At 43.7% G+C, this 13240-nt stretch overlaps 1 protein-coding gene and 1 long non-coding RNA gene across 2 annotated transcripts; one reads left to right on the top strand and one right to left on the bottom strand.

Annotated features, from left to right (window-relative positions):
- The first annotated feature begins 1386 nt into the window (after positions 1 to 1386).
- Positions 1387 to 6265, top strand: HOXC13 (homeobox C13). The gene is made up of 2 exons (XM_083490819.1): positions 1387 to 2131; positions 4935 to 6265. The coding sequence occupies exons 1-2, from the start codon at positions 1468 to 1470 to the stop codon at positions 5189 to 5191; spliced, it is 921 nt and encodes a 306-aa protein (XP_083346945.1). The 5' UTR covers positions 1387 to 1467; the 3' UTR covers positions 5192 to 6265.
- Positions 6266 to 9239: 2974 nt separating this feature from the next.
- On the bottom strand, positions 9240 to 11277 carry LOC310700677. The gene is made up of 2 exons (XR_014522702.1): positions 11105 to 11277; positions 9240 to 9708 (listed from the first exon to the last, which is right to left on the bottom strand). It is a non-coding gene; the product is annotated as an uncharacterized lncRNA (long non-coding RNA).
- Positions 11278 to 13240: the final 1963 nt, after the last annotated feature.

The following is a 13240-nucleotide window of genomic DNA, read 5'->3' as shown; positions in this document are numbered from 1 at the left end:
TTACTACTCAAGTATTAAAAATTAATAACATAATATCATAATCACAACTAGTCCCTTTAAAACATCCCCAGTTGGTTGAGCACGAAAGATTAAGCATTATTGGGTTGGACTCATACAAGGAACAGACCCCATAAAACGTCGAAACGTTTTGGAGGCATCTATTATATTCTTGCGAGGTGGCGGGCGGTTTTCTTTCTTCCTCTTTTATGCCCCAAAAGCAGCAGAATACTGATCATCAACAAAAAAGAAATAGAGAAATACCCCTCCAAGAAACAAAGGAGGAGATAAAGATGTCATATATGTCCCTTCTGTGGGAAATTGTATTTTTAATAATTAGAATAAAAGCTAAAGCGATTATAAAGAGCAGGTATGTGTTGATCTTTTGTTAAGCAAACAAGGGGTTAAAATTTCACATACCTTCTTCTGTGAAAAATAAGATACTGTACTTTGGAAGAAAAACATACACACAATTCTTTTGAGCAAATGTATCCGCTGATTTATTTATTTATTTATTTAGCAAACAGATATTAATCTCCCCATTCACTCTTGAGACTGAAACAGACTGAGAGAAAATCAATTTCCTGGGCGATAAATGTCCAGATTCCTTACTTCCCGTAAGATCCAATACTTGATTCCCAGAAAGAGAAGATGCAGGGAGGGGGGAGGACGGAGAAGAAAGCCAGACAGACAGCAAGCGGATTTTAAGAATTAAAAAAAAGAAGCGCCCCCAGCCCCCCCAGCTCCAGCTCACTTGCTCTAGTTGGTCTTCTAGAATTTGAGCTTCTCTCATTTTTGGTGCGCCTCTTCAGATAGTCACTATTTTTTCTTTATCAGATGAACTGGCTGCTACCTGCCACCTCTCTTTATATCATATCCCTTGGTATTACAATTTCTAGGTTTTCTTCACCTTTCAGCCTCCCAGCTACCCTTCCCCTCTGCGGTTCATTGACCAGACTCCTGGTCAATGCTATATAGCGATAGGGCATTTTAAAAATATATAAATAATTGATTTTCTGAAGTATATTATTCCTATCATTAATTTGATATTTAATCCTGAGGATATCTGAAGGCACAAAGATTCTAGCATGGCATATCCCAATCTCTTTGTGTCGGCCAAATTTTAAACACCCACATTCCCCTTATTTATTTCCCCACGCTCTTTACAATCAATGGGTGTCTCCCTTTGCCTTTAAGGATTTCTGTTTCTGTCGCGGAGAGATAGCCAATGGGAGCTCGCCGCTCTCTTCCCCAAGCCAAGAGGAACAATGTGATAGGGCTGCCGGAGGGTCACATGGCCGACCTAACTGCAGCGAGAGCTATTTACAGGTCACGTGGCCCGGCGGATTTCTTAATGAACCGAACCCATCCCGCTGCCTCTGCGCATGCTCCTGCGTAAACAATATGTTGGGGAAATTAGGTGTCTCTCTTTGGGAAGTCGAGTTTTAAAAAGCTCGGGCAGACCATGATATGACGACTTCACTGATCTTGCATCCACGCTGGGCGGATACCTTCATGTACGTGTATGAGGAGAACCCGAATGAAAATAACCAGAATAAAATCCCAGCAATGGAAGGGCTAAGTGGGAACTGCCCAGCTACCCACTGCAGGGATTTAATCAGTCACCCGGTATTGGGTCGTCATTCCAGCACCATTGGGACTCACCAGGGTTCTGTCTACACGGATATACCTGCTCCAGATGCCGCCAGGCAGTGCCCCGCGCCACCAGCCTCCTCCAACGCCACCTTGGGCTATGGCTATCCTTTTGGAGGCAGCTACTACGGATGCCGATTGTCCCATTCCCACAACGTGAACTTACAACAGAAGCCTTGTTCGTACCACCCAGCTGAAAAATACCCCGAGCCCAGCGGCTCCCTCCCCAGCGAAGAACTATCCTCAAGGGCCAAAGAGTTTGCTTTTTACCCGAGCTTTGCCAGCTCCTACCAGGCGGTTCCTGGTTATTTGGACGTATCAGTGGTTCCAGGTATCAGTGGCCACCCAGAACCAAGACACGACGCGCTGCTTCCCATGGAAGGATACCAACACTGGGCTCTTTCTAATGGTTGGGACGGGCAGGTCTATTGCTCGAAGGAGCAATCACAGTCTACCCATCTCTGGAAATCACCTTTCCCAGGTAGGGTGCTCTTGAGATCGACTTCTGCGCTTTTTTGCTCCGGCATGATCGCGTGCATATGCTATAATCTTTAACCGCCCAGGTAAAATAGGCTTTGGGACGCTTGCATGGGCACGTATGGGGAAGAAGGTGAAACAAAGCAGCCGCTTCTCATATCCAGATACATACATACCTTGGAGCTCCAGGGTGCTTTCGCAGCCAGTTTGGCAGCTGCACTCCTATGTCTGTCTATGTGCGTGCGTGCCCCTCCTTCCCTCGCTGCGTTGGCTCCCTTACCTGGATCTCTATCTTTTTCTTTGATTCCCCCCCCCCCGCCGCGCTTTGAATATTTTAAATTAAATTTCAGAACATAGGAAGAGGTAGCATCTCTCTCCCTCTTTCCCCCTCTCTTTCTCTTTACTAAGAAAGGCTGGGCTTTTCGGAAAGGTACAGTAAATCATATTGCAATTACAGAAGTAGCTGTCAAGTGACATGAATCTTACAAATGAACCTTGTAAGACGAGTGGGGAGAGAACGAGAAATAAGGCGCTGCTTTTGCCTCTGGTTAGAAATCGGGAATGAGTGACAGCCTGCGAGTAACCCTGAAAGCTGGGAGTGCTCCGGGCTTATCTTATTGCCTTACCACTTAGAACAGGGAGGGAGGGAGGGAGCGAGAGGGAGAGGGAGAGGGAGAGGGAGAGGGAGAGGGAGAGGGAGAAAGATGAAAGACCAACGGACGTCTCCTTTGCTCTTGGGGTCCCCACCTTGTAATCAATAAGCAGGCCCCTCTTAATGATTCGAATGGATGGATTGGAGCGAAGAGATTAAGATAAAGTAACCGGGGAAATAAATAAATAAGGGGGTGGGGTTAGGAGGAGAACACACACACATTTATCTTAGGAATACTGGAGAGGGGATACCCCATCGGATAAGACAGGGCTTGCCAACAATGCCTGCGCAGAGCGTTGCATGATGGGTTTTCCCTTTCCATGGGAAGAGAATCAGAGTGTAGCGAGTGTGGGAGAGAAGGCCTATCTAGATCTTAACTATGTTGCAGCCACATTTGGGTGTCAGAGCTTGGAAGGGTCGATGGCAGAGGGAAAGTCCCCACCCCGCGCTTTTTTTTTTTTTAAAAAAAAGAAGGCATTGAGACTTCTTTGCGGAAGCTGAAGGGAGGATTCGGCGAGTGGGGGAGAGAGGTCCATGGGATTCCTAGCATGAGATGACTATCCCCATCTCGTTTGCTTTGACCCGCCTGGCTAAAATGTAGTTGAGGTTGAAAGGACCTGCTCCGTGAGTTACTATTGCTCGGGAGGAAGGTGGAAGACGTTGTAAATGAACTTCTCTCCCCCCCTCCCCTCAACCCGCCCCATTTCCTTATTTATCCTGATCCCATTTTTGTATAGCCCTGATAATATTATTAAGCCCCCATACACCAATTCCTAAACATTGTGAGGTGTGTGAGAGACAGCGCGCTCGCAGTAGTGTGAACCACAATTGTGTCTTGCTTTCCAATCCTTGGGCCTTAATAGGATTCCCAGTAAATGTTGCTTATATAGACACTTCTTAGCAACAAAGGAAGAGCAATCGCACGGAGAAGTGTGTCTTCAAAAGCAGTTCAGGCTGTTTCTTTATTTTATATCTGTTATGGAACAGACCGGCTGGGGTAACTGGAGAGATTTTCGCTTTGCTTCGATAGAGATCCCCTCTTTTTTCAGTGTTTATATTATTATTCTTCAAACCACTCTTACTTCGTATCGAGTCTTAAGCCTGCATCTTTAGATCAAGAAGCCATGGGAAGGGAAAGACTTGGTGCGCAAGTGATTACAGTTAATCATGAAGAATTGGCATAGACAGCCTTAGCATAAGGGGCTATTAAGGAGAAGACTGAATGCATTAGGGGTGATGAGAATTCATTGATTCCCCAGCCGGTTCTGGACCAGGAGTAGGTAGGTAACATTTCTCCACAGCTTGGGTACCGTCAAAAAAGCCGCTGGGCCCTTTTATTTTATTTAATGCCTCTACCATAAGCGACAAAGGATGTGGAAAGACTAGTTCAAGGTCCCTCAAGCTTGCAGATGGCCCTTGTGTTGCATAGATCAATCAGTGCGGAGCGTCTCTAGAACAACACAGACGCGCACACTCACACACACACACACGGCTGCTTCCCCTCACCAAGTCCCCTACCCGGATCCTACAAGCTAGCATAATTAATGAGGTCGCCTAGGCTATCAGAGGATCTGTCTTTTAAAACGACAGGTTAAAATTGACCAGATGCTTAGAAGGGGAGTGAAGAGCTGAAGGTTAGATTCTGTCTCCAATTTTTACTAATTTTGGAGCTAACGTTAAGGGTGCTGTGCTTGCGAAATGCCTGGTCCGTGACTTGGTCTCCTTCTTTATATCTGTCCTGGACAAATATCGCCTGGAATAGTAGCAGTCCCCCCCCCCGCCCTATGCTAATATATTAATACTTTGTTCAGCCAGCCAGCCAGCCAGCCCATCCGAGTCCCAGCACCTCCCGCTCTTTCTTTCCCTCGGTCTTTCCTCTTCGCATTTCCCCCTCTTCCTCTAATTTATATCCTTTCCCCCACACGCATACAAACTCCTTTTCCTTATTTCTCTCTCTGTTCTCTCCATAATGTCTGGCACAGACATTGTCCAGTTAGTTTACCAGATGCTGTTTAATGTAACATACACCCTCTCTCTCTCCCTCTCCCTCTCCCTCTCTCTGTCTCTCTCTCTCTCTCTTTCTCTCTCTCTCCTTCCACGTTCTCTCTCTCCTGCTTTCCCCCCCCCCCCTTTCCTGTTCTCCTCATCTTTACAGATGTGGTACCTCTCCAGCCCGAAGTGAGCAGCTACCGTAGGGGTCGAAAGAAAAGAGTCCCCTACACGAAAATCCAGCTGAAAGAATTAGAAAAGGAATACGCCGCCAGCAAGTTCATTACCAAAGAGAAGCGAAGAAGGATTTCGGCGACCACTAATCTTTCCGAGCGCCAGGTCACTATCTGGTTTCAGAATCGCAGGGTGAAAGAGAAAAAAGTCGTTAGCAAATCTAAGACACCTCACCTTCACGCTACCTGACAAAGAAATCTCTCCGGAGGGGGAAAAAGATAAAATTTAAAAAGAAAGGGGGAGAGAAACAAACAAACAAATACAAATATTTATCTGGTAAATTTGTATAAATAAGAACACGCATTCGAACTCTTTGAATAATCTGATTATTTAAAAACACCAAGGCGGAGGGGGCGGGCATTAAACCGCCATCTTCGGTTTATTTTGTCCCTGCATTGCCGTCTCGAACTGTGAATCCGGTCGCCCTTTTTAAACATTCATTTTGATATGGTTTTCAATGTGCACATTTAGCAAGGAGGGGGGTGGAGAACGAGGGGAGGGGAGAACACACACATACAAATATGTAGATTTGCTACGTTGGAATCCTGAATGTTATTTTGTAGCTCTGTATCATAGTCCAAGCCTCTCCCCTTGCAGCTGAACAAAGATTTTCCATTTCTTTGGCTGTTTCTGTCTCTGATGATGTAAAAATAATAATAATTAAAATGAAATAGATAAATATATATATATATAGAAATAGATATATATATATCTGTGAAGAAGGTATTGACAGCGGATCCAGCGAAGAAATCCTAGATTTCTTTTGTTTGTTTGTTTTTAAACGTGGACCTTAAAAAAAGAATGAAAAATAATAATAATAAGGCTGCTACCCTGAATGTTTTGTTGTTGCTGTGTTCCTGATATTAGACCGTATTGCACGCCAACAATTTGAAGTCACTTCTGAATTTGAAGTGGCACCGTGGCTGTGTAATTCCTAGGGCACGATCCAGCCGAATATAGCCACTTCCAGATCGGCTTGATTTTCATAGCGGGGGCAGGGAATCAAGTTTGGGTATAAATGGGATTTCCAAGTCTTAATTCTGGAGGATCGTGTCTCTAATTATTATTATTATTACCTTTAATTTTCTGGAATATGTTCTCACTGAGGTTGAGTTGTTGTTGTTGTTTGTTTGTTTGTTTCCGCCAAAAAGCCTGGAATGTTTATTCTCCATCGACAGTATGGAAAGTGCGCGACGTTGCTCTGTTGTTGTCCCCCCTCACCCTATTATCAGTCACTAAAGAGCAGTCAGTGTTCTTTCTCCATGTTAAAGCGATCCATTTTTTTAAAGGAAAAAAATGTCTTGTATATGTATATAATGTGGTGTCCGAATGATATGTACTGAATGCAGAATACATTTCTTAAAAATAAATCTCTCTCTTTCTTCCCCCCCCTCCCCTTTTTTCTGCCTCGGAAAACTCATATGGCTAGCTGACCTTATTTTTTTTTATACTAGGAGAAGTGGGGAGTTGATATCACCGCCACCCCTCAATTTTTAAAGAAAGGTTCAGATTTAAGCAGACTGATCCACAATCCAATCCGGCTTTTTCCAGAAAGAAAGAAACAAAAGAGAACCCAGATTCTCACATTGCTTCCTCAAGAGTAATTCCATTGTTGTCAATAGGACTACTCCAGGAGGGAAGCATGCGTCGAGAAGGCTTGCAGTGCAAACTGGGTTGGTTTTTCAACCCAGGTTTGTTGGGTTTTTTGGCTTGTTTTTTTAGTTAAAAAAACCCCACACGTTTAGATGAGTGACTTATAAGTAGATCACATACGGATCCCAACCTGTTTCTCCCATGTACAGCCGACTGAAATCTATTGAGATAAAGGTGATGCGATGAGAACATTTGCAGGGAAATGGGGGGGGGGAGAAACTAACGTGGATATTTTAACATTTTTTCATAGGAGGTATTGAATACGTTGTGAGATGCGCTTAGAAGACTTTCCATGGTTGTTTCAAATAGCGGACTGACTAGCTGGGACATGAGATAGGAAAGGGAGCCACACGCAGAAGATGGAGCAGCGCACCTCATTGAGAGGTGCTGTAGCAAGCGAATCTGGCATTTGACTTCATATCTTTATGGGAAATTACTTTGCTGAAGGACCAGTAAACCACCCGACCTTGCCCTGCCACAGAAAGCTCTACAGTATTTTGAAAAGGTCTCCTTTGCCTCAACGAGTTCAACTACCGTCTCCTGAGAGCTGCTGTAGCCTGTGCGTCCTCATTCCGGAGCACGTCCTGTTTAAGACGCTGGGACTGGTTTTCGAATAAGAGGCAGGCGGTCTACTCGGCAGTAAGTCCCACTGAGCTCAGTGAGATTTGCTCCCTGTTTAGGGTGTATAGGATCGCAACCAGAGTGCTCAGCAGAGCAGGGCTCCAATCTTCTTATATTCTTAGGAGGTTGGACTTGATGGCCCTTGTGGTCTCTTCCAACTCTATGATTCTATGATTCTTACTTGCGAATAAATCCCGTGGTACCCGGTGAGATTTATTCCTGAGTAAATACCTGTAGGGTCGAGCTGGGAAGGTCCTGATTTCCAAAAGTGCATCTGCTCTCAGTTAGCGCTAAACCTTGCATATTAAATAAGTGAGGAGGGAAGTACCAGGTCAAAAAAGCTCCTTGGAAATCCAAAGATCTCTTAAATCCACTCTCAGTAGTTACTAGTTTTGTTTCCTTAGGCAAGACCTACCCTCCTTAATATTTGTTCCAATTAATTACATCGTAAAATTGTCAGCGGCAAACGCTTTGAAAGCGATGTAGGCTAAGCCAATGTTGGTTTTACGTACATTGAGTGCCTATGGAGTCACCGATGTCCCGTACAACCGGTCCTGAGAGTGTTCCGTCGCTGACAGCAAGTGCGGGCAGATAGGTAGGAAGGTAGATTCGAGTACCTTTTAAAGATATCCTAAGATGCTTTTTGAATATGTTGCGTGTCCTGCAGAACCCCTTCCTGCCCACGATCCTGTGTACTGTACTGCTGTGCTCACTTTTCAATTCCCTTAAAATTCTATGTGGATCAAGCTCCCCCAACGCTGCCGGGTTGTGATCCACTGTCTGCAGTGCAAAGGACGGTTAATAAAAAGAAGGGGGCGCACGACAGGTTAATTAGGTACCTAATATCCCAAACCTTTGTTATGTGAAGACCGCTCAGAGTAAGTTAAATGGGGTATGTGAAACTTACGGGACTTGTTGCATCCAAGTCCTAATTCTGTTTACTACAAGCAGGAAAGCCTGACCAATTATCAATGTAATGCATTTCCAAGGAAGTATTCACAGAATGATGGCATTAGGCGCTTAACTTTCTGTAAATTAGGCCCAAGAACATATGACCCCTTCCGCCTACATACAGTAGACTCTTCGATGCCCTCTAATGATCAGAACCTTATAAAATTATCGCATATATTCAACAGCGTATGGATTGTCTACCATATTTTATGGAGGTCCACCACACTCACAACCAGTAAAGATGGCCAAGAGAAGACTGGGTGGATTCTCATTTCCCCTCCACCGAAATCAAATAGGCCCTGAAATCAACTCATCCAATCTGTTGTGAACTCTTAAATTTCTGAGATCTTCCCCAGCCCTCACCCCGCTTCCGCCTTCTTCATGTTCTTGGTACGTGGTGTAGAAGTACTCTTAAGACAACCCCTTCTCTTTCTGGTTTCGAAGAGAAATGCACTGGACGCGCCCTTCCCGTCTTAAATATAGAAACTATAAATATTCACCCGGGTTGGGTCCTTTGGCGGTTGTTTTTTAAACCCAGGTAGAAGGTGAAAAATAGATCGGTTCAAGTTTCCTAACCTCAGCTGGGATTTGGGGTTTGACAATGATAATAAAAAATCTGGAAATATATATGGGCAGGAACCCCTCCTGAGTTTGGGAGATCTAAAGATATCGCTCTGTTCAAGTCAAGTCCGATTAAGATAGAAAACCATGACTCTCCTCATATGGAATTCAGTCTCGTCTGGCCCAGTTTAGTCAGTTATGACCCCTGGACATGGACAAAGAGTTCTTATAGCAGGGTCTCGCTATGGGATAATAGGAAGGGTATCTGAATTGCTGCTTACTGAAGTTCCATTACCTCTCCCTCTTCCCACAAGCCCACGACTCCATCTTAAATGCATTGATCAAAAAGTTCAGTTTTATTCCAATTGAAAATGATTCTCTTTAGGAATATGCCAGTTCACGGGATTTAACTATGCTGTGTTTAGCTAGAGTAGATCGTACCCCCGCCCCCTTTATTTTACAGGCAAGACCCATTGATTTTCAAATAATACGCTTTTGGACCCCCTTAACCTAAGCAACTGAATCTACTATTGATAAAACCCAAAAGCAATTGATTGCAGACCCAACCTAAACTTGATGAATTAAGAGCAAGCCAATAAGCCTAAATATACTTATAGGGGATGAAGTTGCGATGTAGTCAGTACAATGCGTTCAGGCGGTACAGCAGTTGATTTCGCAACCCCTTTAAGCCTAGATATTGAGATAGCGACGCCATTTTGTCTTCAGTTTCCACTAATATCGACTGAGGTCCCTTTTTTTAAGCTTAGCTGGCCTGTACATCGGACTGTGTATCTGCTTAAATCCAACGATTCCAGTTTAAGTTGTGCATATAAGGACTGCTCGTTACTTTCAAGTTACAGACTTGATTGCTTCATATTGTGAGTTGGTTATTGTTTTCGTCTTGTTCCCTCTTCTTATGTCTGAAAGAAAGCGCTTTATGTCTAAAAAAAATATCAACAGCCAAATAAAGAATTTAAATTGGGAAAGAGAGCAAAATGTACCATATTTAAACATCTCCTCCCCGCCCCCCGCAAAATACGAAACTCTTGTACTTTCCCTGAGCTCCTGGAGAAATTTATTTTTGTTTGCTTTATTACATACAGATTATATACCGCTAGATTGTAAGAAAATACATCAAAGCGGTTTACAAACGTATTAGATGGCCCTTCTATCCGCCGTCCCCTCCAAGTTAACAGGAGGACGTGGGGCAACAGCACTAAATGTTGCCCATCAAATTCTGCCCGAGTTCTTGACGCTGATTTATCCATGTCTACTCAGAAGTAAGACTCACTGAGTTCACTGGGACTCACTCCTAGGTAAGCGTGTCTACCACTGCAGACTCGGGTTTTCTTCTTAAAACTGGTGCCCACTTCATTCTGCAAATTATTTAAAGGGAAATTAGTCCCCTAAAACCTTCCAAAATAAATGATCTTTTGAATGATGAACTGGGAGTCCAGACCCATTGACTGAAGGAATAAGCAACCCAATTCTATGTGTGCTTACTCGGAAGCAAATCCCCAGTGAATTTCCATGTGGCTCACTCCGAACCTTGCAAAGGGTTGCAGCCTTAGGCTTTGCATGCTGTGGGTTTCGATTAACGTATCTTCCTTTAATGTTAACTTCGAGAATATATTTAAAAGCACCCTTACTTCCACCTAAGTATGTTGAAGAGCGGGGTGCGACTCCTACCAACTTCACACACTAGCAGGTTGGCAGATCCAGTCGCTCCTCTTCAGATCTTGTTGAGCACTTTGCTTTGGGTTAAGTTGAGAAGGACACAGGGCAGCATCCCTGGGTGCAGCCCCCTGCAATTGGAGGGGTGGCAACTCTCTCCATCCTATTTCACTCAAACCCGAATCTCTATCAGTTCGATCCAGGCTAATTGGAAAGGGGCTTCATTGATCTTTCGGAGTTCATAATAACTCGAGATGTTACAGCCAGAAGAGGACTCTTGGCATCTTCCATACCATTCAATAGTATCCCCTATATGGGAATCGGATCTTCGTGTACTACTATATCGCTCTCTCCCCATATTTACTGAACTTAAACACCCACACCCAATAATTTTAAATGTACATCTGTGATCGGCATAGAAATGTGTTGTGTCTTGGACTAGCCTCCAGTTTTCTTAGCTTTGGGAGACCCACTTCGTAAAACTCGCTCGGCACCTCTATATACCCATGTTTATTACCTATATAACAACTTAGGTGACCCCTTGAGAGTATCTCCAGAAGTGGAGTCTACGAAGGGCTTGAGCAACAGTGTCTTTTAAGGTGCTGCAGAATTGTGTTGCTGCAGAATTGTACCAGAACTCACCTCACTTCCTACCGCACACTAAGTGTCGCAATCCGGAGAAGAGTTGTATGAAAGTGATCAATGGATGAAGCCAGAAACAACTCGTTCTGAGGGCGTTGAAGTGCGTCCCAGAATCACCAACACCAGGCACATTGGTTGCTGACTTCAAGGGACTTCAAGGACGTCTAAAGAGTCAGTGTACACAAATGAAGAAACTTTATAAAAATACTAAAAGTGCATGGAATAAAGCGTCTGCTCAGGCACACACGCGCACTCTCCTATGGGTATATATGTTTGTCTCTGTTTGTCTCCTTCCATCTATCCACCCTTCTATCCTTCCCCTAATAAAAGAGATACCTTAAAGACCAGGGTTCGAGGAAATCAAAAGATTTCTGCATCATGTTATGGTACCCTCTTAGGTCCGTTTCCGCCATTACTTTTCTCACGGCTGTATAAAGTTTACTTCCTCTTGTTCTCCTTCCTTCTCTAAACTTTAACAGGCACCTGTGATCGTAAAGAAGCACTCGTGTCTCTACAACCTTCACCATCTTTGGGGAGTCAGAATTGGTGAGGAAGAAGAGGAAGGAGAAAAGATATTGTAAAAAAAGTGAAGCCTAGTCTCCGACAAACCTACCAATAAAATTGACCAGTGCTGTGGGCCTGGAACCTGTTTGTAATCTAATTAATGTATTTGCACCCAGAATTCTCAACCTTTTGGGGGTGGGGAGTTAGGAGGCGGGGTTGTCAGTGGATTTCACAGACATGGAAGATGGTCTTGTGTCCCCTCTCCTTCCCATTTCTCCCTGAATGCACAGGGACCGTCCACCTTGTGCTGAGTAAGTTTGTTGGTCGTTTGTGTTGGTTGGGAACGCTATAACGTCACTGCTGGGCTAGCCTTGACCGTGACTATGCGGCCTATTTGACCTTGACATCACGAGCTTCGCTCATAATACTCAACAAGGCTAGAGCCTTGATCTTCCAGCAACAACTCAGGACCTGATCTTCTAGCAGCAACTCAGGGGCTGATCTTCTCCAAAGTGTCCCTTGCTTCTGTTTACAGATAAACAAGGTGTCATTTCAAGTCTAGACAGACGGCCTAATGGCCAACAATAAAGGCATGAAAAGGAAGCTTCCCAGGTTTAGCCTTTTCTTTCCTTTGTATTAAGTGCTTTGAGTAGCTTCTTAACTATGGCCTTTTATAGTAAAAGGCGCCCCCTCTTTCCTCCATTTCCCCATTTCCTAGTCATGTATCACTTGCACTTGAAGTTGTTGTTTTTTAAAAGTTTTTAAAGTTGCTGTTTTGTACGGAGGGAGGGGGAGCTTGCTCTCACACCAAGTTATAAGCTGAGGTAAGTTGCTAAATCGCTGTACTCTTCAACAGCTTCCTTCCTTCGTACCCTCAGTCGAGGAAATTACATTTAGAATTGTTTTATTAATAAAAGAGGGTCAGATATGCACACCATACCAGTGAAGTATGTTCCATAAATCCATAGACCTATGAGAGAGAGAGAGAGAGAGAGAGAATAAGAGAGAGAGAGTTGCCTTAGATTGCTTTATTTTGTCACCCTTTAACAAAAGTTTGAGAAAACTTTTGGATATTGAGATCCAAAGTTTTCTGCTTGGAAGTGAGCCCAATTGAGAGCAAGGAGATTTATTTCAATGTATTTAGAATTAAATTGATTTCTCTGCTCCATAAAAGCACATTGCACAGCAAGGCAGGACGATATACAGATGTAGATAAACATCCCTCCAAACAAAGGAAACCCTTATAATTATTTTGTCTTCGCCTTCTATGGGATATACTTTTGCTTCACTGAAGATGCAGGCAGTTGTTTACATAAATCCAGCAGGAGAATGATAGCCTCTGCTGGCAGTGTTGGGGAAAATGTAGCTGCATCATAAGCATTTAACTCTTCAATGCACAGAGAGAGACTATAGACGGAACTTCTAATTTGATTTTAAAGTCCATGCAAAACGCTTTTAAATCTAATTTTATATATGCTTTTCAAAGGATTTACTCTCTCTGCATTTCTTTTGCTGTATCTATTTCATTCTGTTACTCCCTTCCATCTTTTCTCCCTGTCTGCATTTCATAAGAACTATCCAATTTGATCTATTCAAGCTTTCACACTCAGATAGCTAAAACAGAATAATTTC

Source organism: Podarcis liolepis (genome assembly GCF_965112155.1).
Source record: "Podarcis liolepis genome assembly, chromosome: 2".
NCBI lineage: Eukaryota > Metazoa > Chordata > Lepidosauria > Squamata > Lacertidae > Podarcis > Podarcis liolepis.
The sequence above is the reverse complement of the archived record's forward strand: the minus strand, read 5'-3'. Positions and strand labels throughout refer to the sequence as shown.